The 25,689-nt window shown below is 44.0% G+C and overlaps 1 protein-coding gene across 2 annotated transcripts in view; it reads right to left on the reverse strand.

Moving 5' to 3' along the window:
* Positions 1 to 25,689, reverse strand: part of ANKFN1 (ankyrin repeat and fibronectin type III domain containing 1) — a 364,510-nt gene that overhangs the window by 53,072 nt on the left and 285,749 nt on the right. For both annotated transcript variants that reach the window (XM_075903834.2, XM_075903832.2), the window contains 3 exons: positions 16,959 to 17,056; positions 10,889 to 10,979; positions 4,509 to 4,616 (listed from right to left, as the gene is read on the reverse strand). In XM_075903834.2, the coding sequence (XP_075759949.2) occupies positions 4,509 to 4,616; positions 10,889 to 10,979; positions 16,959 to 17,056 (297 nt within the window). The remainder of the gene's footprint in view (positions 1 to 4,508; positions 4,617 to 10,888; positions 10,980 to 16,958; positions 17,057 to 25,689) is intronic.

Genomic DNA, 25,689 nt, shown 5'->3' on the forward strand with positions numbered 1-25,689 from the left:
TGAGCTCACTTAAAGGCGTTAGCACAAACATTTCCTGGCAGAAATTGGGGAATTACTAGTGATTAGATTGAAATCAGAATCATTGGAATTTGGATTGTGCCGAGCAATTAACTACCAGTGTAAATGTATAACATTGGGCAGTTTATTTTTCTTTAGGCAGGGCATCCAAATATTTCTTTGTTGTCTTCTAAAAAATGGAAAATGCAACTCAGGTTTTTAAAAAAGCAACATACATAGATTTGTGGGGGACAAGAGCAAAACAATTCTCAGGCTTCCAGGGTACAATAATGGTATCTCTAAAAGAATCTCTATTACTCAGTTCTGTTTTCCTGACAAGAAAGAATGTCTGGGTGGAAAGGGTTGGCTTGTCTAGAGTCCCATCTGTGCAGAAGCAAGTACCTCTCGTCCAACTTGTGTAAATGTGAAGTAACTCCTTAGATTAGGGCTACTCAACTTTGGAAGCCTCAGGGCCCACAATGATACTCAGCACATACCAAGAGCTGTAACTTAAGTGTGGTTGCATATACATGCAAATACATATGCAAATATATGCAAATAGCTTATAGCACACAGCACTCCCGGCACCTCCTTCCTGGGGACTAGAAACACTGACACCCAGTACCTGTCTGTTCCAGCCTGCCTGTCCGCTTGCATCTTTCAGTGCTCACCCTGCCTGAGAGACGCCTCGCCGTTGTGTTCCCAGTGGAGGCCATGTTCAAAGGATCCCACCTGTGGGCTGCGTGTTGAGCTTTTTGTAAACCCAAACTGCCCCGCGGGCCGCAAACAAACAGGCCGCGTATTGAGTAGCCTTAGATGCTGGTGGAATTACACCAGTGTCAGATTGTTCTGAGAGGAGAATCAGATCTAATGAGACCAGAAGTTTCTCAAAAATGTACACTCACTTAGCATGGAATTCAGTCATGAAGAGGGTCAGCACAAGTCCTGTTCAGTACTTAGATGACCCTTGCCTCTACTTGAGGGCATATGCAGTGTCCAGCTCTTGTCCTGACCCCTGCCATTCACACTGTGTGAAAATAGATCCAGTGATTGAAAGCTAAAGCGAGACAAATTCAGACTGGAAGTAAAAGTGCACATTTTTAACAGTGAGGAGCAATTAACCATCTGAACAACTTGCCTAAAAACGTGATGGCTTCTCCATCGCCTCAAGTCTTTGTATTAAGAGTGGATGACTTGCTACAAGAGATGCTTTAGCTTGATGAGAAGTTATGGGCTTGCTGCAGAAATTACTGAGTGGGCTTTCTGCCCTGCATCAAGGTCCTAAAGGTCTCTACTGGAATTATGCACAGTTTTGTGTATCGTTCCCAAGCCATGGCAGGGGAACGCCCTCGCAGGCCTGTTATTTCACATTCATGTGAAGCATTTAGTTCAAGCTAAAGACTTAAAAATTATGAAATCAGAGCCTCTCACCTCTTTGCTAAATGGAGAAAAAAGGCTTCTACTGGTGATTAAACAAATTACTATTAAATATTTGGGGGGGGGGGAACTAGGCTCTGACTTGTCCAGTAAAATATAATTACAACTAAGTCCCAGAAATAAAATATTTGCAAAGAATGTCAGTGAAGACGGGGTTTCTCCTGTAACAAAGCCCCACACAATTACTTATCCCTGCACAGAATTTGTTTGGAATCAATGATCTTACAGAAAAAAAGAGGCACTTAAAATACAACTGAAGTGTTGCCAGGACATGTGTAATTGTAGTAAGTTGGCTATGCTCTTCTGTAGCATGGTATTATGAAGACAAATGGATGACTTTGTTGTTTGTAATCATCAGGATTTTCCAGAAGATTAAACATATGAAAGCAAAGCTTCCTAAGCAATTCCCTAGGAGATTTCATCATATCACAGAGCAGGTTCAAAAGCAGCAACGGATCTAATTCCAAAAGCTCTTAAACTCACTGTACATTCCAGCGTAGTCTTCCCGGTGCTTGTGTGAGCACATCAGGCCAAATTCCAGGCTTCCGCGCAAAGCTGCACAACCAGGCTTTGTGCAGAGCTCTTTATGGAGTCTGGGGAATTTACTCCTCCTTTATCGTGCTGGAGCATTAGTGCAGCTGCTGCCCTTAGAGCTCCCCTTATATAGGGAGGTTTTGATCAGTGGGATCTATACCGTCACGGGTCTGCTGTTCCCATTCACTCACTGAGACGGCATGGTCTAGTGAATTGAGTACTTGACTGGAGGCCTGGGACTCCTGTTTTTTAATCCTACTTCTACTACTAGTTAGTCTTAATTCTACTAGTCACTAAACACTGGGCCTGATTCTGCTCTCACTTAAACCAATGGAAGTACACAGTTAAAAATGGTCTCAGAGCAAATTCTGTCCTATCCTTTAGCTCTGCCGCCGAAACCAACTAGGAGGGCCGGCTCCCCAACCAATGTACCTCAGCAAATCTCCACTGAAGTCAATTTACCTATGCTGAGTAACACTGGCTGATTTTCTTACCCACAATTTTTACCTGAGGAGCTCTGTGTCACCAAGTGGATTTTACATAGGACTGAGTGTCAGGAGAGTAGGGTTGTGACACTAACTCATAGCCACTTTGCCTCCCTGAGCCTCAGTCTTTTCCTCTGTATAATGGGATAATGACATTTACTTACACTCTGATAGATGTGTTGTGAGGCCTAACTAAATAATGGGCCTAGTTCTCGACTGGTGTAAATCAGTGTGAGTCCATTGATATCAGTGGAACTGTACTGATTTACTCCAGCTGAGGGGCTGGCCCAGTCTTTTCAAAATGTTAGATTTATGAAACCTATTTTGAAGGCCAGTTCTCCGGGGACATAGACAATCCTTCTTCTGCCACAAATGCAGCATTTTGTTCAGCTGCAAAGTTTAGAGCAAAACTGACCTTGCTGTTCCCTTCCCCGACCATACTTCAGTGCAAAAAGTTTCCAGGCGCCTCTAATTTCATAAAAATATTGAAAAGGAAGGGACTGACACCAGCTACACAGCTTAGGCAAGTCTCCAAAGGCCCTTTCATCATGTTACGATTCTCATTCATCCAACAAGTGAGGCTCCACTACAACATAAGCGATTGAGAATTTTTATATGATCCAAAGTAAGAATGTTGTCATGGCAAGGGCTGCCAGATGGTGCCGTTCCAAGTTCTCTTTCTTAGCATGCAAGAAAATGCTCAGTCTTGGGAAAACATACTGTATTATTATTAGTTTTGCTAGGCAAGGAACAGAAATGGGAGTCGTGAAAACAGCAGCCGAGTTTGCTTCTGCCATGGTCGCCAACTGGAGTCAATTTTTGAGGGAGAGGTGTTCCCTAGGAACTTGGCATTGGCTGAGGGCTGAGATTCCTGAGAAAACGGCTTGCCCTGCATGTGGTTTGTGACCACTTCTGCTCCAGGACTGGGGTGTGCATGTGTGTGCAAAGAAAACAAGTTATAGTTAGAATATATCCAGACTGCATCATTTATTTCTCTTCCACTGGGAAGTTGACCTGAAAGATCCTGGACATCTGCTATTGCTCTGGAGAGGGAAGACAGTCCCAGGCAAAATGGCTCTTCTCATTTTGGTGCATCTTCATTGGAGAAACATTCTCCTTTCTTGCAATAGCTCTTTCCATTTTCCAAGTAACATGGCTGAATTAAGTTGCCATAGCTACACAGGGACTGTGGCAGACCCTTGATCATCATGATTATGGTATATTTGCACTCAGAGAATTAAGGCTGCATCTTTCATTTTCAGCCAGATGATTTCAGTCTTAAGCACTTCTGTGAATTTGAATCGTTTGATGCAGCTTGGAATACGAGACGTAAAACAGCAGGGGAAAATGACAACTTCGTGGCAGTTTGACTTCTTCAGTTTAAACCAAAATTCCAAGCATTATTCCAGTTAGAAATCTGATTTCAAAAATAAATAGCAACATTTCAACAGCCGATGTAGAATAGAGACTGTTAAATAGCTTTAAAAAGGCTGCTGCTTTGACTCTTGAGCTATCAAAGGCAGTCTGTTTCCCATGAATGAAGAGCACAGAACTGGCTGGGATTTGAACCCTCTCCCCATTTTGGGTTGTTATGTTAAAAAAAAAAAAGTTGTAGCCGTCTTGCTTTCACACTGGTTAGTACAACTATTTTTCATTACATTGGCACCACCTCTGCCAGAATACATAGTGCCTCACATTTGGAGGAGGCCAAGTCCTCTCTCGGTTGATCCAAAATAGTTTTTAAAACAAATTATTGGGGGAGGAGGGAGAAGAGCAATCCCTGAAACTTTTTCATGGAAGCCTGCGTGAAAAACGATTTGCAGGGGGAACAATTAAAGGAAAGTGAGCGGTGCATGTTTGCTTTCAGATGTTTGCATATGACTTATGGCAAGGGTTAAGAGCAAGATAGTGCGCTCAAGTGATTCCAGATGGGCCAATATTAATATCTTTCTTTTCCTGATGAATGAGAAGGTATGACCCAGTTAGGAAACTGCTAAAATTACAGGCGCCACGGAGGCTTCGGCTGGTGCCCTACCACAGGTTTTTTATCCTTACCTCGGCAACTGTAATGCTGATGAGCCGCTCGAACCTGCTGAAGGAGACGTTCCAGGGCTTCGGTATGTCCCTGGTGCTTAGGTTCTCTGCCATCACAGTCTTTCCAATCTGTTAAACAAAAGCAATAAACAGACGGAAATCTAAAAGGAGGGGAAGAGGCTTAAAAATGTTTTCTTGCTCCTCATTTTTTCCTGGTTGTTTTGGGGGAGGGGAAGGATTTGCAACCATGCACAAGGGATGGTACTGCTTATACTATAAGCTTCTTCTCCCCCCTGAAAATTAAATATATAATAGCAACAACAACAACATGGGGTTAGAATTTCAAAAGAAACCGGCTCCCAGAAGCTTCTGTTGTGACTATTGCAGAAAAATCGATTGTAGGTAACTATATGGTCCCCATTACTCTAGCATCTAATATATTTATCCTAAGAGTCCCTTTTATCCCATTTTACAGATGGGGTACTGAAACATGGGGAGACTAAGTGATGTGACCAAGGTCACACCAGAAGTCTGTTGCAGAGCAGAGAATTGAACCCCAATCTCCTGCTAGCCTTTGAATGATTGGAACATCCTTGTTAGCTGGGCTAAGCACTTTTGAAAATGCTGTCCTGGTCATGGGTGTTGAATTCCGGACATTCCAGTCACGGTGCCCATAGTGTGCTGGGCATGGCACTTACAAAGCAAGCAGCCACGGTTTTGTCCCCAAATGTCCAGAGAAGGTTTGCTACGTAAAACTCTCACTCAGCCTTACTAAAACCTTCTTTCACAAATTTCCAAATTCTTTGTCCCAGGCGCAAGAAAATCAGTTGAGGTCATGGAACAGTCGAGCCATGAGTTCGGATGATTTTAAATTTTAAAAGTGCACTTCTTCCCTTTACAAAATAAAAATGAAATAAAATGTAAAAACCCACCCTAGTTTCACAACTAAAAGCATGCACTTGGCATGTCAGTGTGTCGACAGATTCCTTCTTCTCTTCTTAGCTGGCACAGAGCACATGTGCCAAAACTAACTGCTCACTTGCTGAGCAGACAGGACTAATTTAAGTGGAGTCCCAGGGACTCAGCATGACAGAGAGCTAAATATGATTGGCCTTGACTTGCTACAGTGATAAAAAGCCCTCCCCCCCCCCCCCAGCACAGGTGGATGTGTTGGACAGCGGTTACTCCCATAGTCTGTGGGCTGTTGCAACAGCTGTAGAGAAGTTGTAGAGAGTCTAGTGGATGCCAAAAGCAATAACCTTTGTAGGCCAACACCAGGAGGTCACGTCTCAACTCTATTTGAAGTATCCACTGGATGCAGGTGTGTAGAGACACATAGGAACCATTTGCCACTCACTTGCTGGGGACTGGTTCAGAAGGTTGATGTCCTTTAGAAAACTCAACTTTGTAGGGCCCTCAGCAGGGGGTCTGTCAGCTGGGGATCGCCAGAGCATAGCAGCATCCAGGTCACACCCCTTCTAGAGCCCAGGTTTGCCTCTGGTACATCCACTGGCCCGAGAGGCAGGGCTAGAAGCCAGCACTCAGTGAGTTTCCCATGTGAGGGGGACTCTCTGGGCAGGAAGATTCCTGAACTTTGTAATTCCTTAGGGCAGGAATGGGGAACCTTTTTTGGGCCAGGGGTCACTGACTCACAGAAACATCAGGTGGGGGGCTGCACACAAGTGAGAAAAACAAACAACCCCCACTGACAAACTGAGAAGGAAGGAAAAAGACGCTCCCCCTTCGCATGCCAGAGTCTGGGGGGGCGGGCCAGGATAGTAGATTTTGTGTGCTCCAGCCCTTTGGTGGGATGGCTGGGGGGAGAGGGGCTGGTGCACCAGTGCAGGATCCCCAATGCTGGGGGAGTGCCCTGAGCTTCAGGGACCAGGTCCAGGGGCCCTAGGCTCCCCATCCCTGCCTTAGGGCCTTAGAGCCCTGGACTTTTAATTCTATTAACACTAATCCTTAGCAACTGGCCATGGACCATTGTTTGTACCTGAGAGCTGCCTGACACAGTTTTGGAAGCCAGGAAGCCAGTCCCTGGTATCAAAAAGGTTCAGAAATACCGCACTAATGTATTTTTCTGGCAGTCATTATAGACCATTTTATAGCGTGCTAAAGAGTCTAACTTTAGTTTACAGCTTAGGGCCAAATTCTGCTCTGTTACACCAGCATCATTCCAGGAGTTTGTTTTCAAAACCCACAGCAAAGGCGATGCACCCAGGTAAAGGCCTTCACACGAGAATACGTTTGGCAGACAGTAACTGGACCAAGAAATAAAAAGCATGTTGCATTTCAAGCTGAAATTCTGACATTAGGCTTGCCTCATAAAAAGAGTTGAAACTCAGGCGATAAAGCATTTCCCTCACACTTGAGCGTGTGTCATGGATGATACAGAACAATGAAAACACTGCATAATGTCAGCTATACAATGGGTTCGTGACTGGCATAATGCTCTAGGGTGCACTGAGGAAGAAAACATACGCGTATGGTCTTGTGGAAACGCTGTTCTTGGACGCACAGGGGCCTTTCCAGATGTATCTTGGGTGACTATTGGTCACTCTGCTGTTGCCATACCTGCTTCTTCTAAAATATAACACTGCAGTCCCTCCCTGAGTGCCTCACTGTTGTCAAAGAAGTCGAAGCCTGGCAGGAAGCAGGGGAAAGGTGGTTTTACTTCACCTGGTTTCTCAGGGTGTGTCTAGACTACACCTCTCTGTCGACAGAGAGATATAGATTAGGCACATCAAAATTGCTAATGAAGCCAGGATTTAAATATCTCGTGCCTCATTAGCATAAACATGGCTGCCACTTTTTTTCGAAACAGAGTTTTTTCGAAAAAAACTCCTGTCATTCTTGACGGGGATCTGTCGAAAATACAGCCTTTTTCGACTGATCGTGTATTCCTTAAAAAATTAGGTTTACAGGATCTGTCGAAAAAGGCTTTATTTTTGACAGATCCGCGTCTAGACTGCTATTTTTTTTTAAACTCCGTTTCGAAAAAAAGCGTTGGCCATGTTTATGCTAATGAGGCATGGGATGTTTAAATCCTGGCTTCATTAGCAATTTCGATGTGCCTAATCTACATCTCTCTATTGACCGAGAGGTGTGGTCTAAACACACCCTCAGCTGTTGCAGAAATAAAGTGTCCGGATCTTTAACTTCCCTGAGGCTGCCCATGTGTTCTCTGTAACTTTGTGTCCCCGCGGCACCGAGCTCTATGAGTGCTTCCTTTCCCACCGCTGATTCTCCATAGCAGCAGGACAAGCAAGGAAGGCCAATGCATGTCTGCTTCTATCCACCCTTGGCTGCTCCTGAATTGGGGACATTCTCTCCCATGCCCTGGCAGCACCTCTGTGGGTGCAGACCAGCTGCAGGAAGGGCCACAGGGTTTGGGATAGGGCTGGTCAAACATTTTCCATCCAAACTTTTTCCGACAGAAAATTGGGATTTTACAAAAGTTTTGTGGAACGCGCCTGCTTGCCTCGAAATGGTTTGGTTTTCATTGTCAGAAAAGCCAATCCCCAACCTTTCCATTTGAAACTCAATTCTTCGGTTTTAGTTTTATTTTTATTTTTGGAGTTTTTCAAAAAAAAAACTTTAGATACAACGTTTCTGCGGGAAAATAACCCCCATTTTCTAACCAGCTCTTGTCTGGGTTCAACTGCACCTGGTGGAAAGTCCAATGAAGTCTGTGACAAGACTTTGTTGGACTTCAATGAGCTTTGGATGAGGCTCTTATTGTAGAATATTTTTAAAGGGTTGAAGAAGAATACAAAGAAAGAGGCACTGTCAGAAGGGTGGGACATTGAAATATTCCCAAAATAATACCTCGGTCCAATACAGGGCAGCAGTGTAAAATGTTTTGTTGTGGGTCTCCTGTCCCGCAAGGCATGTTCTATTGACTGACACTGAGTTCCTGTAAAAGTGACAATCCCCTTCTTTAGGGGGCATAGCATTTTAAGGTGTCAAGAACCAAATTCTGCTCTGTAACACTGATATAATTCCAGACTAAGTCAGTGGAATCACTCCACTGTAAGTCTACACAGCAACATTATTTCGAAATAACATTTGTTATTTCAAAATAACTTAGTCCGCGTCTACACAGCAGGCAGTTATTTCAAAATAATGTCAAAATACTGTCAAGCTGGAGGACTGCTTACTCCGACGCCTGCAGCCCTCAGGCTGTGTCTACACTGGGCCAGTTATTCTGGAAAAGCAGCCGCTTTTCCGGAATAAGCTGCGAGCTGTCTACACTGGCTGCTTGCTTTTCCGGAAAAGCAATGATGATCTAATGTAAAATCGTCATTGTTTTTCCGGAAAAACTATGCTGCTCCCATTCGGGCAAAAGTCCTTTTCCAGAAAAACTGTTCCGGAAAAGGGCCAGTGTAGACAGCACAGTAGTCTTTTCCGCAAAAAAGTCCCGATCGCGAAAATGACGATCGGGGCTTTTTTGTGGAAAAGCGCGTCTACATTGGCACGGATGCTTTTCCAGAAAAAGTGCTTTTCCGGAAAAGCATCCTGCCAATGTAGACGCGCTTTTCCAGAAATACTTATAACGGAAAAACTGTTCCATTTTAAGCATTTCCGGAAAAGGGTGCCAGTGTAGACGTAGCCTCATTGTATGAGGAGCAAGGGAAGTCAAAGGAAGAGTGCTCTATTTTGAAATAAGTGCTGTATAGATGCTCCCAAACTCGAAATAAGCTACGCAATTGACATAGCTCAATTTGTGTAGCTTATTTAGAGCTAAGCCCTGCTGTGTAGATGCACCCACGATAAGCAGAAATGACTATACTACACCAAAAATAGATGATTTTTTAGAGTAACACTGGTTTTATACTGGTGTAAGTGAGAGCAGCATTTGGCCCAGAATAAGACAATAATACTGAAACGGTCTCAATTACCCAAACTACACTTCCCACATCTCTCAGATATGTAGTGTCTGGCCAGATTCCTTTATGTTCTCACATTACCATTCAAGCTTATTAAATGGTTACATTAGCCTAATAAAAGAAAGTGCTAATGCAATAAAATGAAAACCTTCAGCACACTAATCAATACAAGGGAAGCTGCAATGTGCCTGGCCAATTCTGCAGCAAATACTAATCCAGGAAAAGTGACTAACAATAGGACGCCATTAGGATAAATTTAAAAAAATTGCAAAAGTAAAATTATGGTCCCAGTGGAGTTTCAGAAAACTCACCATGATTTTTAAAAGGAAGGAGGTTTTTCAGTCATGTGGAACATTTTAACTACTACTACGTAAGTGCTACTGTGCACATAAGAACCTCTACTTATGTGAGAAGTCCATTGACTTCAATGGGAATTAACATCCAACAGAATCTTAAAGGATTGGGCCCACAAAGTTTGTTTCAGTGCCATACACAGGACAGAATTGTTTTCACTATCAATGTTTTCCTGATGCTTGGTCAGATTTAGAATACGATCTGCTCTGTTCCTTACATTACAGAAAGTTCAATACGACAGAAGCCTATTATGGGACATCAGGGCTATATCTATACTACCAGGTTATTTCAAAATACATTTTTTTTAAATAATAACTCCAGAAATAACAATTTCAAAATAAGTTTATTCGTCTTCACAAGCAGGAGTTATTATTTCAAAATAAGAAGTCCATTATTTTGAAATAAGGGTACATCTACACAGCAGGGCTAAAATTGAATTAAGCTACACAATTTCAGCTATATAAATTGCGTAGCTGAAGTCAAAATAGCTTAATTCAGCTTTTAGTGCTGTCTACACAGCAGCAAGTCAAAGGAAGAGCAGACTTCCTTTGACTTCCCTTGCTCCCCGTGAAATGAGGGTTACCATGAGTCAGAGTAAGAAGTCCTCCAGCTCGACATTATTTCAAAATGAAGACTTGCTGTGTAGATGCACACTATGTTATTTCGGAATAACGACAGTTATTCCAAACTAACGCTGCTGTGTAGATGTACCCTAACAGGCTTGGTAGCGTGGACTCTCACCTTGTTATTTTGAAATAAAGGAAGTTATTTTTAAATAACTCCCCAGTGTAGACATGACCTAGGATCAAAATCCTAAACCTCATGCATGTGTGTGTGCAGGATCAGGTCCTAAAGACACAACCTGCTGACAAAGGACTGGAAAAAGGTTGGAAGAGGAAACAATGCAGGACAATAAAAATATATAGATTTTTCCAGTTTTTGTTGTTGTTGCTGGAGTTGGGTTTTTTGGTTGTTGTTTTTGTTTTTGTTTTGCTTGAAGTTCTATTTTATTTATTTCATTCCTGGGTGACGCCCATTTTATCCTTTGACCTCCAATGGATTTGCATTTGCACAAGCTCATTGTAAAAACAAAACAACTCTGATAAAGTAGCTTTAATAAATCAATCATGGGGAGCATAGGAGATTTTAACCTACTAGAAGGAGCAGCACAGGCTGGAGTGGTAGTCTGTGGAGGTCCCCATCCCTTCATGTTGTATGCTGAGACCCGAGTGTAATAAATTTGGCCCTGCAAATGCATTGGAAAGGAAACAAAGGGGTATTAAACATTTCATTTATTAACATTAACAGCAGTACTTTATACTTTGTTTCTTCAGTGCCCCATATAAACATGAACTAATAAATCCTTAGCACAGCAACTTTTAAAATTACGTACAGCCAGTCCCACAAGCCTTAACAGGGCTACTGAATTCAACAATCTGCGCAGTGAAGTTAAATAATTTGCCCAGGGTTCTATTGTGAGTCAGTGGCAAAGTGGTGAGATTGGTACATATGTACTGCTCACTCCACAGGTTGTAGAATCAGGACCGTAGAAAATGTATAATGAAGTAATGATTACAGTTTTAGGGGGGGTTATTTATTTGTCTCCTCACAGTAAAGTAAGCCCTTTGATGGGGATCAATTAAAATAAGCTTTGAGTGAATTTTTTTGGATTTTAACAAAGCATATCTAACTGTATCCATCCACTTGGTCTAAAAACTGGGCTGGAGTTGTCATGAGAATAGGGCTCTTTTGCTAGATTTACTGCACTTCCCATTCTAGTCAGGTTGGAACAAACTGCAGAAACAGCCTCCTTTCATGGTATTTTGGTCCTTCTCTTCTGGTCCTGGAGGAACCCAGGAAGCACGGAGGCTGGCAACCGTGGAACAAACCAAACAAAATGTAAAACAACTTTTCTGGTTCAGTCCAAGCCTGGAGTTACAAAGATGATTGATTCCTTATTATAGGCAGTCCCCGGGTTACGTATAAGATAGGGACTGTAGGTTTGTTCTTAAGTTGAATTTGTATGTAAGTCGGAAGTGGTACATATTGTAGGGGAAACTCTAGCCAAACATTTCTCCAGAGCTCAGTTTTATTCTCCCACACCTCACTTCCCTCAGTCCTTTATTCTCAAGCTGAGGTGTCTGCTGAGAAAAGCCGCTCCACGTCTCCCTGGTCTGCTGTGGGGGAGCGCTAGCTTCACGTCTCCCTGGTCTGCTGGGGGGAAGCAGCTAGTGCGGGGTTGCCTCACCCCGTTTGTAAGTAGGGATCCGATGTAAGTCGGATCCATGTAACCCGGGGACTGCCTGTAATCTAATCTATTGTATCCATTGCACCACAGTCCTCAGCTATGAAGGTGTGAACCGCACAGCGCTCTAACATGTTGCACCCTACTTGCTCCACGTAGACTTTGCTGGCACAAAACTAAAAGATACCCTGCTCACTCTGACTCACATTAGAACCTCAGCATTATGAACAGCAGAGTTACAGACTGACCAGTCAACCACACACTCATTTGCAATTGGAAGTATGCAGTCAGGCAGCAGAGGAGACAAAAACCAAAACCAACACAACAACAGCAACAACAAAACACAAATACAATACTAAACAAAATGGAGGGAAGGCAGGATTTTTCTTTGTCTGAAAGTTAAGTCAGTTGTAAAATTCTGAAGGAACAACCATATCATTTTGTTCGGAGTTACACACATCTCAGAGCTCTGAACCATCTCCATTCCCAAGGTATACCAACTTTTGACGTTCTACCAGGCCTGTGAAGAGGGGGAAAAAGGGGCAATTGCCCCGGGGTCCAGCGATTCAAAGGGGCTCAACAGCCAAAGTCCTGGGCCCTTTAAATCGCTGTGGGAGCGCTGCGCTACATGCTACATGGGTCTCAGAGGGCTGACTGCCTTGGTTCAGCCCCTTCTACCTGAGACACCGCTCCTTTCAGGAGCACAGAGGCCCACCCCCTCGCTCAGGTGCCTGCAGAGGCCATCAGCTCTGCTGGGTTCTATCATAGTTCCATTTCAAACTGGATTACATGGATGGGCACTAGGTATTTTTAGTTCCCAAGAGCAGGGTTAACCTGGAGCAGTTAGAGCACAACTTTTTAGTGTGATCTACATACATACTCCTGTAGGCCAGACTCTGGCAATGCCTAGACAAGCCCTAAGAACATAACCAAGGGTGAGGTTCTGATACCCTTACTCACATTGGAGAGTACCTTATTTCACAAGGACTACGTCTAGACTGGCATGATTTTCCGCAAATACTTTTAACAGAAAAGTTTTTCCATTAAAAGCATTTGTGGAAAAGAGCGTCTAGATTGGCACGGACGCTTTTCCGCAAAAGCACTTTTTGCGGAAAAGCGTCCGTGCCAATCTAGATGCGGTTTTGCGCAAGAAAGCCCCGATCGCCATTTTCGTGATCGGGGCTTTTTTTTTGCAAACCAATACCGCGTTGTCTACACTGGCCCTCCTGCGCAAAAGTATTTGTGCAAGAGGGCTTTTGCCCGAACGGGAGCAGGATAGCATTTCTGCAAGAACACTGAAAATCTTACATGAGATCGTCAGTGTTCTTGTGGAAATTCAAGCAGCCAGTGTAGACAGCTGGCAGGTTTTTCCGCAAAAGCAGCTGCTTTTGCGGAAAAACTTGCCAGTCTAGACGCAGCCAAGGAATCCTCTGGGTTCCTGATTCTCATTTGCATGAAGGTGTCCTCATGCCACTCTGGCAATGTAAACAGGCCTCTGTGTAAATGAGAATCAGACCTACTGACTTCAGTGGGACTACTGATGTATAAGGGTGGCGGACACTGGTGCTTAGGACCCAAGCCTGCATATAGTCCTGCTGAAATTACAATAAAAAGTGCTACTTCCAGCACTGTATTGGCAGGATGAGGACCTTAACTCATTTGTAAGCCATTGTACAGATTCACCAGCCATGGAAGGAAATTACAGGTCACTGTGCTGTAGTTACATGATCCCTTTACTGTAGTATCAGAAGGCACATTTACACAGCAGGGCTAAATCCAAAATAAGTTATGTTACTAGAGCTACGTCAATTGTGTAGTTTAAGTCGAAATAGCTTATTTTGGCTTTTGGCGCTGTCTACACGGAAGCCCGCGAAAGAGCGCTCTGCTTCTGGCTTCCCTTAATCCCGTACAATGAGGGTCATGGGAGTTGGAGTAAGAAGTCCTCCAGCTGGACATTATTTTAACATTATGTCAAAATAACGGCTTGTGTGTAGACACAGACTGTTATTTCGGAATAATGGAATACCACTGCCGTGGAGACATACCTTAAGTGTCTTGAAGCTTGTCACAACACCCCCATGAGGTAGGGAAGTCCCAGTGGGGGCAGAGAGGGTAAGTGACTAGCCCAAGGTCATGCTAGGAGTCTGTGGCAAAGTAGGGATTTGACACTAGATCTTTCCTCTTCTTCACGAGTACCCTAGCCCCTGAGCTAGCCTTCTGCTGCACCTCACACCCATTTCCTTGGGGCAAGATTCAAAATCAGACCAAACCAACTCAAGCTATTGCTATATAAGCATGTATGGCATTTCTAGCCTTACCCCACACCCTAACCATAGGGCCACACCCTAACCCTATGGCAGCCTCCTTTGCATCAGCTTCCTGTTTCCTTTTATAACTCTAGCCTAATGAGACACGTGATAGGCAGGAACCTGATAACTCCCTACATGCTCCAGTGCTTTTACACCTTGTCACACCACCGGAGCTAGGCTACTCAAAACTGGGGCTGGCAGTCACTCATTAACACATTCCATTGCAGCGAGGTCTTGCAGCGGACAAGTTCTTAAATAGCTCTGCTACAAAGCATTGGTTAAGAAAGATGGGAGGAGGACTGTACGGTGGTTGTGTGTATGGAAGATGGCAATTTACGACTTTGACAATTACAATCACAACTAGAATGGATCAGCCCTTGACTAAAACAGTAGTGCAAATATGGCACTTCTACCCCACCTCTACATTTAGCACATCAAGAGGATTTCCAAGCACTTTTCAACCCTCAAAACACCCCAGGAAGTGGCTGATATTGCCTCTCCTTTGTGGTGAAAGGCCCAGATCCACCAAAACCAATGGAAGTTAAGAGCATAACTAGCTGTATGGATCCTGAGCCTGGGTTTGCCTTTGTCGACAGGCGCAGGTATGCCTCGTGAAACCAGGTTTACCTGCGCCCGTCAACAAAGGCATCCTTGTCGACCGCAGTGCGTCTAGACTGCCCCGATCTGCTGACAAACAGCTGGTCAGAAGAGTGCAGCAGCCACTTTAATTTATATGAAGCCACAATTATTTAAATTGCAGCTTCATTTCCCTATGCCAGGTAGCCTAATCTACATGCCTCTGACGACAGAGGCATGTAGTCTAGACATACCCACACTGATTTAGATTTAGCTGGCATGAGTACCTATAGCAGTGAAGCTGCAGGAGCTAGAGACCTAAGCAAGTACCCATGATCTCAGAAGGTTTGGACATTCCAGGTTGAAGTCTCACAGCTAGATTAGAGTTAACTCTAATCGAGTTACATTGCACTCAATCAACCTTCACCTGCAGCACAGACATATCCCTAGACCAGTGGTCCTCAAAGTGTGATCTATGGACCATTAGTGACCTGTGATTGTCTTACACATGGGGCTGTAGGCTTAGGGCTTGCCCTCCTCCTGTAGCAGGGAGCCTATGGTGGAGCTCCACCCCCCCCCCCCAGCAAGGTTGGAGCATCAGAACAGGCTTCCTGCTGCAAGGGAGGGAGCCTCATGGGCCAGATCTGGCTTGAAGGGGAAGGAAGAAGCTCCATACACTGCCATGCCCATTCCCCCCAGGTGGGGGGAATGGCAGTATAACCACCACTGGGCAGATTTGAACCTAGGCCCTCTGGAGCTTAGAGCAGGAACCTCTACAACTTGAGCTATAAAGCCAGCTGGCTCTCAGCTTATGCTGCAGAGCTCCCATGTTCTTCTCTCTCACTGTAAATGATCCAAACGCCACTACATGGGACAGTGAACCACACTAAGTGTGTGGGTTACAGCAGAACAGAAAACCACTCACCTGGAGGCTTTGTCCACTGCTCCCATTGGCCAGAATCACGGCCAATGGGAGCAGAGTGGGGGAGGTGGCAGTTTCTGGGAGTGGTGGGAGGTACAGAGCCAGGTAAGTGCTCCCCATCCCTCTCATGTCCAGACCCCACTCTCTCACCCCACTCCTCCTGAGACCCCACACCCTGCTCCTGCATCCTCCCCCTCCTGCCACCTCCAGCTCACTGCTGCACCCAACCTCTAAGCCAGACTCTCACCTCCAACCTGCTTCTGCTCCCTCCCTCCTGGCCAGACCCCACACCTACTCCTACACCCATATTGTCATCATGGTGGTCCGTGGAAAGGTCTGCGTTGAGAGGGATGGATTGTGGGCCAAAACGCTTGAGAACCCCTGCCCTAGACACACATATTTGAGAATTTTAACCCAGGTACCCTGTCTGATCTCTAACATTTGTGTTTCAGCGCCCTGGCCCAATGGGTTTTGGAACAAGCTTGTCATTTTCCCTCATACGATTTTGTCTTAAGGGCCTGATTCCACACCTAGTGAAGATTCTCATTGACTTCAATGGGTGCTAGGGTGAAGCCCCAAAGGAATGGTCCCAGCGTAAATATTTGTATGAATTTTGAACAAGATTTGTTCTCCACAAGCATTCGCAGGACCAAAATTTGCATGCCTAAATATTCACAAAAAGCCTGCAGAGAAGGGTTGCAAACATATGGTTGACGTTAGCTTGCTTAAAAATCCAAGTGAATATTCATGAGAGATTTTCGCCATCTCTGCCCTAGTTCTTTTTCTTAAAAGACGGCAATCAGTGACTTTGTTCCTGAATGAGGTAGACGAGATAGAATTGTTATTTTAACCATCAGGCAGGGAGTCAAGATTGGATCGCTCAGGAGTCTTTGATCTGCACTCAGATTATCCTGTGATCCACAGAGCCGCGGCTTTCATTCCAATCTCTTCTGATCTCCCCGGAACATGACAATTTACAAAACAGTTCATGCTATCTCTCTGTTCCTTTGTGACTTTTGGATTATGGATACCAGGCATATCATGCTTAATGACTGGCAGTTGCTGTCAGAGGAATGGCACTCTCCTACTCTTGCCAAGAGGCCTGGGTGCAAATGTCACAGCCCTTGTTCCGTGTCAGGAGTTGAAGATCTAAATTAATGATTTGGCATTTACCATTCTGAGGCCTGTGATGGTGCATCTCAAAGAGTGAAGATTATCCATGATTATTTCCCCAGCCAAAGGAGAAAAGTCTTCAGAAAAGCTCCATTCCACTAGAAAATAAATAACACAGAGAAAATGTAATCAGATTCCAGTGTCAGGCAAATAAATGGAGGTAGTTTAGCACCTTGGAAATTAACCAGCCTCTCCCCACACACAAACACCTTCCATTTCTCTATTAACTCTTCCATTTCTACGACAAGACAAAATATTGATGTTTCACAATAGTGTGGATGACAACTGCTTGTGGTTGATGTGTGTTTCAATAATGAAAAATAGCTCAAAAGCTTTCCATAAAGATATAGTTTTAAATGTTTTGGCATGCAAGGCACAGTCAGCATTTGCTCTCATTTAAGCCACTTCCTTTTAAAGGAAAAGCAGCAGTAGGAAAATATATATTGGGTGGAGGATTTCAGAGTGCAAGACACAATGAAGCAAGTCTACAAATCAAAGCCAACATAAAGCCTCTGGCCTTGCAGTCAGATTTGCATGGGTGGACCCTTGTGCCTATGTAGAGCCCCCTAGGAATCAGTAAAGTTTCACATGCATGCCAAAGTCTGATCATAGATTCATAGATTCCGAAGCCAGAAGGGACCACTGTGGGCATCTAGTCTGACCTCCTTCTGTGTCAGAACTTGCCTGAAATAATTCCTAGAGTACATGTTTTACAAAAAAAAAAAAAAAAAAAATCTTGACTTAAAAATGGACAGCGATGGAGGATCCATCTCGACACTTGGTAAATTGTTTCAATGGTTAAGTACCAAAATGTACATGTGATTTACAGTCTCCACTTTTTTAGCTTCAGTTTTCAACCAGAGGATTGTGTTATACCTTTGTCTCCTTGACTGAGGAGCCCATTATTAAATAATCTGTTCCCCAGAGGTGTATAAACTGTGATCAAGTCAGCCCTTTCCAGTCCCATTGGTAAAATAAGCAGATTGAGCTCTTTGTGTTTCTCTCACTCTTTTTCATTTGTGGACTCTTACAAAATTTCAAATAGAGGAGCAGACCTCTTTGGAAATGTTCAGTGGAGGTCCAGACACCTTTGGAAATCTATTGTCTCTCTATGACTACGTCTACACTGCTTCCCTCTTGCGGAAGAGGAAATGCAAACGGAGCACTCATTAGCATATGTCGTGCTCTCATTTGCCTATCCTCTTCCGACATATGCTAATGAGTGCTCCATTTGCATTTTCTCTTCCACAAGAGGGAAGCAGTGTAGACGTAGCTACCTAGATAATAATGGTCAGTCAGTTTTTTTGTGGCCCCCAGAGACATAGTCCATGAACCCCAATGGGTCTGCAGACCACCAGAGATTGAGCATCACTGGTCTATCATAATCAGGCACAAGTTCCATCCTTTTGATCATTCTTGTGGCTTTTCTCTGGATTCTCTCTGATTTATCAACATCCATTTTGAATTGCCAACCTCAGAACTAGATAGTATTGCAGCAGCAGACAGACCAGTGCCAAATACTCTACTCTCATATTTATGCATTCAAGATCACATTCACTCTTTTTGGCAATAGCATTCCACTGAATGTCCATGTTTAACTCCAAGTATTTTTCAGTCATTGTTTCCCAGGATTGAATAAAAATGGCCGGCATATTATAACACAGCGTGTAGCGTGGACTGCAGGATCCAGCCCACAGAAGATTACCACCACCTTTTTGGCCCCAAAATTGGCTCAAGTGGCTAATGAAACTTTGTGTTCTTGCAGATGGTTCCAGTTAGGAGCAGAAATGGGATGGGACAGATACCTCTGGTGCAATCTGGTTTATTTATAAAGAATGTACAAAGTCCTGTTTTGCTGAACACAGAAGGAACCAAAGAGGAGATAACTTCTTGACTTATAGTCCCAAAACTTTTTAGCTAGTGCCACACTGTGCTTGTCTATGCTGTGTGTGGCATGTTCTTTCTCTCTCTCCTCCACCATCCCACCCAAAACAATATCCATTGAAACTGTTTACACACTAAGTATTAATTCCTGGGCAGACTTGCAAACATATTAGCTTTAGATATAAGCTTTTATAAAGGAGCATATCTGTTTCTTACAGCTATCTTAAAAGATGGGTTGGAGTTGCAACCTCCAGCTTCAGTGATGTTTTTCCTAATCCACAACAGAATTGTCTTCTCTGGACCTGATGCAAAGCTCGCTGAAGTTAATAGGAATCTTTCTATTGACTTCAATGGACATAGGACCAGATCCTACTCTATATCAGATTGTGTTATACAATCACAGGAGTCCCCCAGAGCCACAACGAATTACTGAGAAGTAGCCTATTATGAAAGGGAATCAAATAATGTCATATGTTCATATGAGTTGCAATTGAAGGGGTTTATTCTGCAGGCTAAACCAGATGGTGTGCTAACTTTACTCATGTAAGCATTCCCATGAACGTATAAGGGGTATGAGAGAATGGTTTACTGGATCAGTCACACTGCTGTCAATCTCCCCCTTTCATTTCTTGCAAAAATGAATGAAAACATAAACATGATATAAAATAGCGCAATGCAGACAAGTTAAATCATTTTTAAAATGAGCACAAGCAAGTGGGGACGTGTGACAAGTGACAGGAAAATGGCCTGCTATTTAAAAAATTGTACTCTAGCAATGGCAGGTACCTTGGGAATAGTTAAGGGTCAGTTACTACTGTAGACTCTTGCTTCTGGGATTTAATAGTCATCCACTTCAAAAATGCATCAGACTCAAACTTGTGGACAAGCTGTCTTCTTGGACACGTATTTCAGCAGATCTCATTAAGGGCCTTATTCTTCTCTCAGTTGTGCTGATGTAAGCGTGAAGAAGCTCCGTTTGTTTCTTGAATTTACACCAAAGTAACTGAGAGACGAAGCTGGCCCAAAGACTTCTACATTTTAGATCCTCCAAACTCCCCAAGGCTGTTATTATTTTCAGAGGCTTAGTTGTCATCAGCTTTATATTTTCAGATCAAGCACTCGATAAAGGTCTAGTTAGAGCATGCGATTCTCACCCCGATCACAGGTAAACCTGAGTCTGCATTATTTGGAAAAAAAGAAAATATTTCACAATATTTTCAGCTCAGCGTACACAGCAATTAATTTCTATATTTCTGCAGGGTTGCAAAGGGAAGAGGCCCCTGCCACCTTTCCCTCCTCTCCTCATTCCGTCCCCCATGGTTCCTCTCACACAGCACTATGTGGTGGTTGCTCTCACATGCCCTGTTCTGAAAATTCACATTCGCTGCTGAGTAAACAATGTTGTTCTTGATTTTGTCCATTTGCCTCTGGCTTTTTTCAGGCTATATTTTCCTCGAGTTCCATGGAGTTTTAACTACTTATCTACTGCCTGCTTTAATGGAAATTACAGGGGTATCTCCATCCGCCTCTATGAAGAGATTGTTACTGTAAGATGTTGTGGGGATTTTTTTTTTAATGTGGAAGATTTAATTATAGCAGTGCCTGTAAGTGCCATTATACTTGACGGCTTGTCAGAGTTTCCATTGTAAACCATGATTTTCAGGGTTTTATAACTCAGCTGTATTAAATCACTTAGGACTGGAGTCTGGTATGCATGCTGCTAGCTCAGACATGTAGGGTACATTGGAGAAGCCTGCCCTAAGCTGCTGAGCCCCTAACAAATGGGCTTTCAGTCATTTCAGATGCCTTTTATCTTCCCAAGGATCCAGGTAAAATAAGATGGTGTCATGTAGGGCCCGATTCTGTGGAACAGCACTTTGCTCCACTCAGACGAATGGGCCGGCAGTCCGAGTCAGTATTACTTAGCATGAGAAAAGGTGTGCATCTGAGGGGAAGTCTACACTAAAAGGGAAGGTCGAATCAAGATACGCGACTCCAGTTATGTTAATTATGTAGCTGGAGTCAACGTATCTTATTTCAAGTTTCCCTGCTGTCCAGAAGTGCGAGGCCAACAGGGGCAAATGCTCCCATTGGCTTCCCTTGCTCCTCGCAGAAGCTACCAACAGGGGCGCCCTCAGAGTTTGATTTAGTGAGTCTGAATTAGACTTGCTAAATCAAACTCTAGAAGATTGATCACAGTAGGGTTGAGCTTCTGTTTAGTGAAGACATGGCCTGAGAAAATGCTTTAGGCTCGGCAGGAGAAGGGACTATGGTGGCTTCAAGCACTTTGGGGCCTTCCCAATCCTTGGCTGCTCTGAAGATTGGAGAGGATCTGGGCATAAATAACATAGCCCCGGAAGACCATATAAACTATAGCAGCCTCTGCAGGAAGTCCCATGGGCTGTAGTTCTACCAGAAATCTATTTTATGCTGCAGCCCCATCCTAGCATGCCCTTTCTGCCCTAGTACATTCACTGTTCCAGGGCTTACAGGGAAGTCTTTGGAAGGTAGCATCATGTCCACCTTCCCCAGTGCTTGTGCCAGGGGAACCTTCCTCCAGTGGGAACCAGGCTTTTAGGGTCCCTTTACACTGCTCTTACCGGTGTACCAGCATAAGGATTTGAAGCATGGCTGAAGAGCTCAGCTTTAGGACCTGGTCCTTAATACAAGGAAAGTCCTTCAGGTAAGGAGCGTGGCTCTGTTTTTCATTGACACTAAGGCTCCTTGACACCTCTCTATAATTTATGCCCATTTTAAGGCCCTCTGTGATCTACCAAGGAGGAGTAAAAAGGCCTTGGTGCAAATGAGAATCAAGCCCCTGTGTCTTTGTATGTTTTTGGACAGCAGCTGGCATAATGGGGCCGCATGTCTACTGTCGACCTCTGGAGGCTGTAATAATAATGGCTAATAGCTTGTAGAAGGATTCCTCCAAAAAGAGTCAGAGCCTCATGATGAGGGCACAAGAGCAGACCTTAATTACATTCAAAACAAAATTGACCAACTGAACAGCAGAATGAGTGCTGAAAAGGAAGCGACTGCGGAGCTTATGTTGAGCAGGCACTCAACACATTCTCCACCCTGACCAACTCTTCCTTTTCAGAAGAGCCTGAGGAAGAGGAAATATCTGACCAGACACAACGCGGTTGCCAAGAATGTACTGGAACCTCTGTGGCAAGTACGAATGTGAAACGCACCTCTCTAGAGAAGGAAGAGGCTAAGATTTTATAGGATCTGGCAATCGGCACAGACTGAACAGTGCAGGCCAACAGGCCGGACATAGCTGTTGTAAAAAAGAAGACAAATAAGACCATGTTAATGGAGACTGCCATACCAGCAAACAGAAAAAAGAAAGAAGAGAAGATGGTGAAGAACTCTGCAATGTAGCGTAACGGTTCTGGACAAAAAGAAAGGAGATTATTGAAGCAACCCAAAAGCATTTGAATGAGCTGCTGAAAGACACAGCAGAAGTGTAAGGGTGCATCTAGATAGCAGTGCTATTTCGGGATACTTCCAATATCCCAAAATAGTGTTTTCCGTGTCTTGACAGTGCGCCCGTTATTTCGAAATAGATTTTGAAATAACGGGTGTGCTCTTCTGACGTTCTTGTAAACCTCATTCCATGAGGGCTGAGACACATTTTGGAATGGCGTTCTATTTTTGAAATTTGGCATGGTGTAGACTGCGCCAAATTTCTAAATAAGCTAGTTGGATATTTGCTCAAAATAAACTACGCAATTTGCGTGGCTCAAATTGCAGAGCTTATTTCGAGCTAAGTGTGCAGTGTAGACGCACCTTAAGACACCATCCTCAGTGACCTCCAGCAGACAGTGCTCTTAGGCACTGGAAAAATTGAAAGTCAAAGGAGAACAAATGGGAGCATCTGAGCTCCCAAAATACAGGAATTCTGCAGGGGTTGTTAACAAACCTGAGAAAACTGCTGCCCTGTCTCACATATCTAGCTGGGGGCATGAGATAAGGACAAGTGATTCTTCTTCATACGCTCACGCAGCACCTGACCAACATTCTCAACTAGTACGCCCTTAAGCAGCGGGCAGGTGCCTAACTATTGTGGCATACCAGAGTGTCACCGCCAGTAAGATGGTGACACTCTGGTATGCCACACCCCCAAGCTGTTTGTAGCGGGTACGACGTACTGGAATAAACTCTTCTCCTCTCAGGCATGGCAATGCACTTCCTGCCCCTCCTTAGAGCACTGGCATATAGGCACAGGGCTGGCGCTTGGAGTTCTGCTTCTTTCCCCACTACCTCTCCCTAGGGAAAAGAAGCAGAACTCTGCCTCCAGCTGTACACAGCTACAGCACCTCTGTGTAGGGAGCATGTAAGAGCCAGGAGGAGGGATGTTCTTGTCCTTTTCCTTCCTGGTCTGTACCTCCCCGAGTCCCCCCTCTTTCCATATGGGATGGTTGGGGGTGGGAGGGAAGGGGAAGAACATGGGGGTCCAAGGCTGGGGGGTGGGATGAATCACATTGGGGGGGCACATGAGGAGGTCATGTGCCTCCCCCAGTGGTGTTCCCTCCCCCTCCTGTACCAGCAAACACTTTTGTTTACTTGCACTACTGGTCTAGGGGAGAATGGTTGCCATAGTAACGGTATGTCTACACTGTGAGCGTACCACCAGCTTGAGGAGGGGATGGATAGCTCAGTGGTTTGAACATTGGTTTCCTGAACCCAAGATTGTGAGCTCAATCCTTGAAGGGGCCATTTAGGGATCTGGGGAAAATTTGTAAGGGATGGTACTTGGCCCTGCTATGAGGGGAGGGGACTGGACTTGATAACCTCTCAAGGTCCCTTCCAGCTCTATGAGATAGGTGTATCTCCATATATTTGAGGGCTAGTCTCCAAATCACTCATGCTTTTAGAGCAACAGTAAAGATAGCTGCTGAGTGTTTATCCTCAGATCACCTGAGCTATCCCAGTCTTCACTGGCAACACCAGGATTTGGCCTTTATTTCTAGGCCTATGTTGCCGAGGTTTGGTGAGAAATTTGATGGGGTTCCTCTAATTCGTACCCACAGGCTAGACCATGGTAACCATTTTATAGCTGCAGTTGCCCTCCAACCCAACAGCTGCTCTTAAAAACAGAGATGAGCAACATTTTCAAACAGAACTTTGAATTGTGACAGAAATGCCTAACAGTTGACAAAAATCCACACACATTTTTTGAAAATGTTTTTCAACAGCTATGCTAGAGCAGGTTGATATTTCACTAATTTCAAAATGGATGCAAAAATTCATCTCATTGGCAAGTTTCAATGAAAAATATTCAACCCCATTTTCCACTAGAACTGGTTGAAATTGCCCAATTTTTTAAAGTTTTTGGCAAAAAAAATTATTGGAATTTTTATTTTTGACAGAACACTGCTCTCCCGAGATATTTGTTGCAATGAAAGGTTTCATCAAAGTTTTGGGTTTTTTTATTAAACCCAATTTTAATTTTCACATTTTTTCCAGTTTTCAACCTATTTTACTGAAAAGATGATGACACAATATAGAACAGTCCCAGAGAGGTAGCTGCGTTAGTCTGTAACAAAAATTTTTTTAAAAAAAACAACGAATGGTCTTGCAGCACCTTAGAGACCAACAAAAATGTAGATAGTATCATGAGCTTTCATGGGCACAACCCACTTCTTCAGATGAATGGAGTGAGGATCTGGAGGTACAAATACATTTTTAAAATCACCTTACTGCATAGTAAACCTTGTTCTATTTCTTATTAATACGTACAATAGTATTTTATATAGAATAGTAGCAATGAAAAGAAGCTAGCATGTCTATAACCTAGTCATCATAATCTACTATATATTTTAGACAGTTTGTGCATCTGACTGTATGTCTGTCTGTAAGTCTGTTCAAGAACTCCTCTTAAATGGTAAGAACTAGGACCACCATATTTCGTAGGCAGCTTCCTCTTATAACTTAAAGCAAGGCCAGGGTTTGTTTGTTCTAGGACAATGGCATGTGCATGGAATGCAGTTCACACCAAATGGAAAGGCAGGAGTGTGATAGCAGGCACAGTTAGAGTCACAAATGACCACAGGGGGTCACCATGGCCTCCACCACCTCAGCCCAGCTCTGGGGAGCACTGTCAGTTGTCAGCACGTCCCCTGCCACAGTTGGCCTGGGCTGGCCCCAGAAAGCTGGCAGGAGGCCTGCATGGCCCTGGGGAGAAGCTGGTGGGCAGCCTGTGTACTCCTCTTTGTCCCTAAGGAGAAGTCGGTAGCAGCCTGCATGCCTCCCACACCTGAGGCCTGCCTTGAGGAGTCAGCAGGCAGGCACTGCTGACAACCTCCGCCGTGGACTGGCCCCAGAACTGGGCAAAGCCTTCTAGCAGTTTATAAATACAACCACATCCACTGACTTCAACTGACATTTGACGAGGCTCACAATACAGAAAAATACTTCAGGGTAAGGATAATGTGCTTATTGGTGCATCTTATCAGAGCGCACTGAGAGGAATTTTGGCAGGCGCTTAATTGCATATATATATTTTTATACTATTAGGTTACCTTGCAAAGCTTGATTGAAATGAATAAATTACAGGCACCATTGTTTTGAATGCCATTTTTTTAGCGTCATATGAATAATTGGCAGTGGTATGTTGTAGAAATGCACTTCACGGTAAGAACGTTTGTTGCTGGGAGGATAATATTTGGCTCAATGGTACAGGAGGATGCTTAAAAGGACACGGAATATAAATGCTGCATCCCAGTGTTATCCACAGTCTGACACATACACAGAAATTAAGAGACTAATGCTCCATTGTTTTACGGCCTCTTGTTATCATTCCAGTGGTGCAAAGCGGCGATAAGCCAGATGGAGCTGCTCG

Source organism: Pelodiscus sinensis, chromosome 20 (genome assembly GCF_052426305.1).
Source record: "Pelodiscus sinensis isolate ZL-2025 chromosome 20, ASM5242630v1, whole genome shotgun sequence".
Classification (NCBI taxonomy): domain Eukaryota; kingdom Metazoa; phylum Chordata; order Testudines; family Trionychidae; genus Pelodiscus; species Pelodiscus sinensis.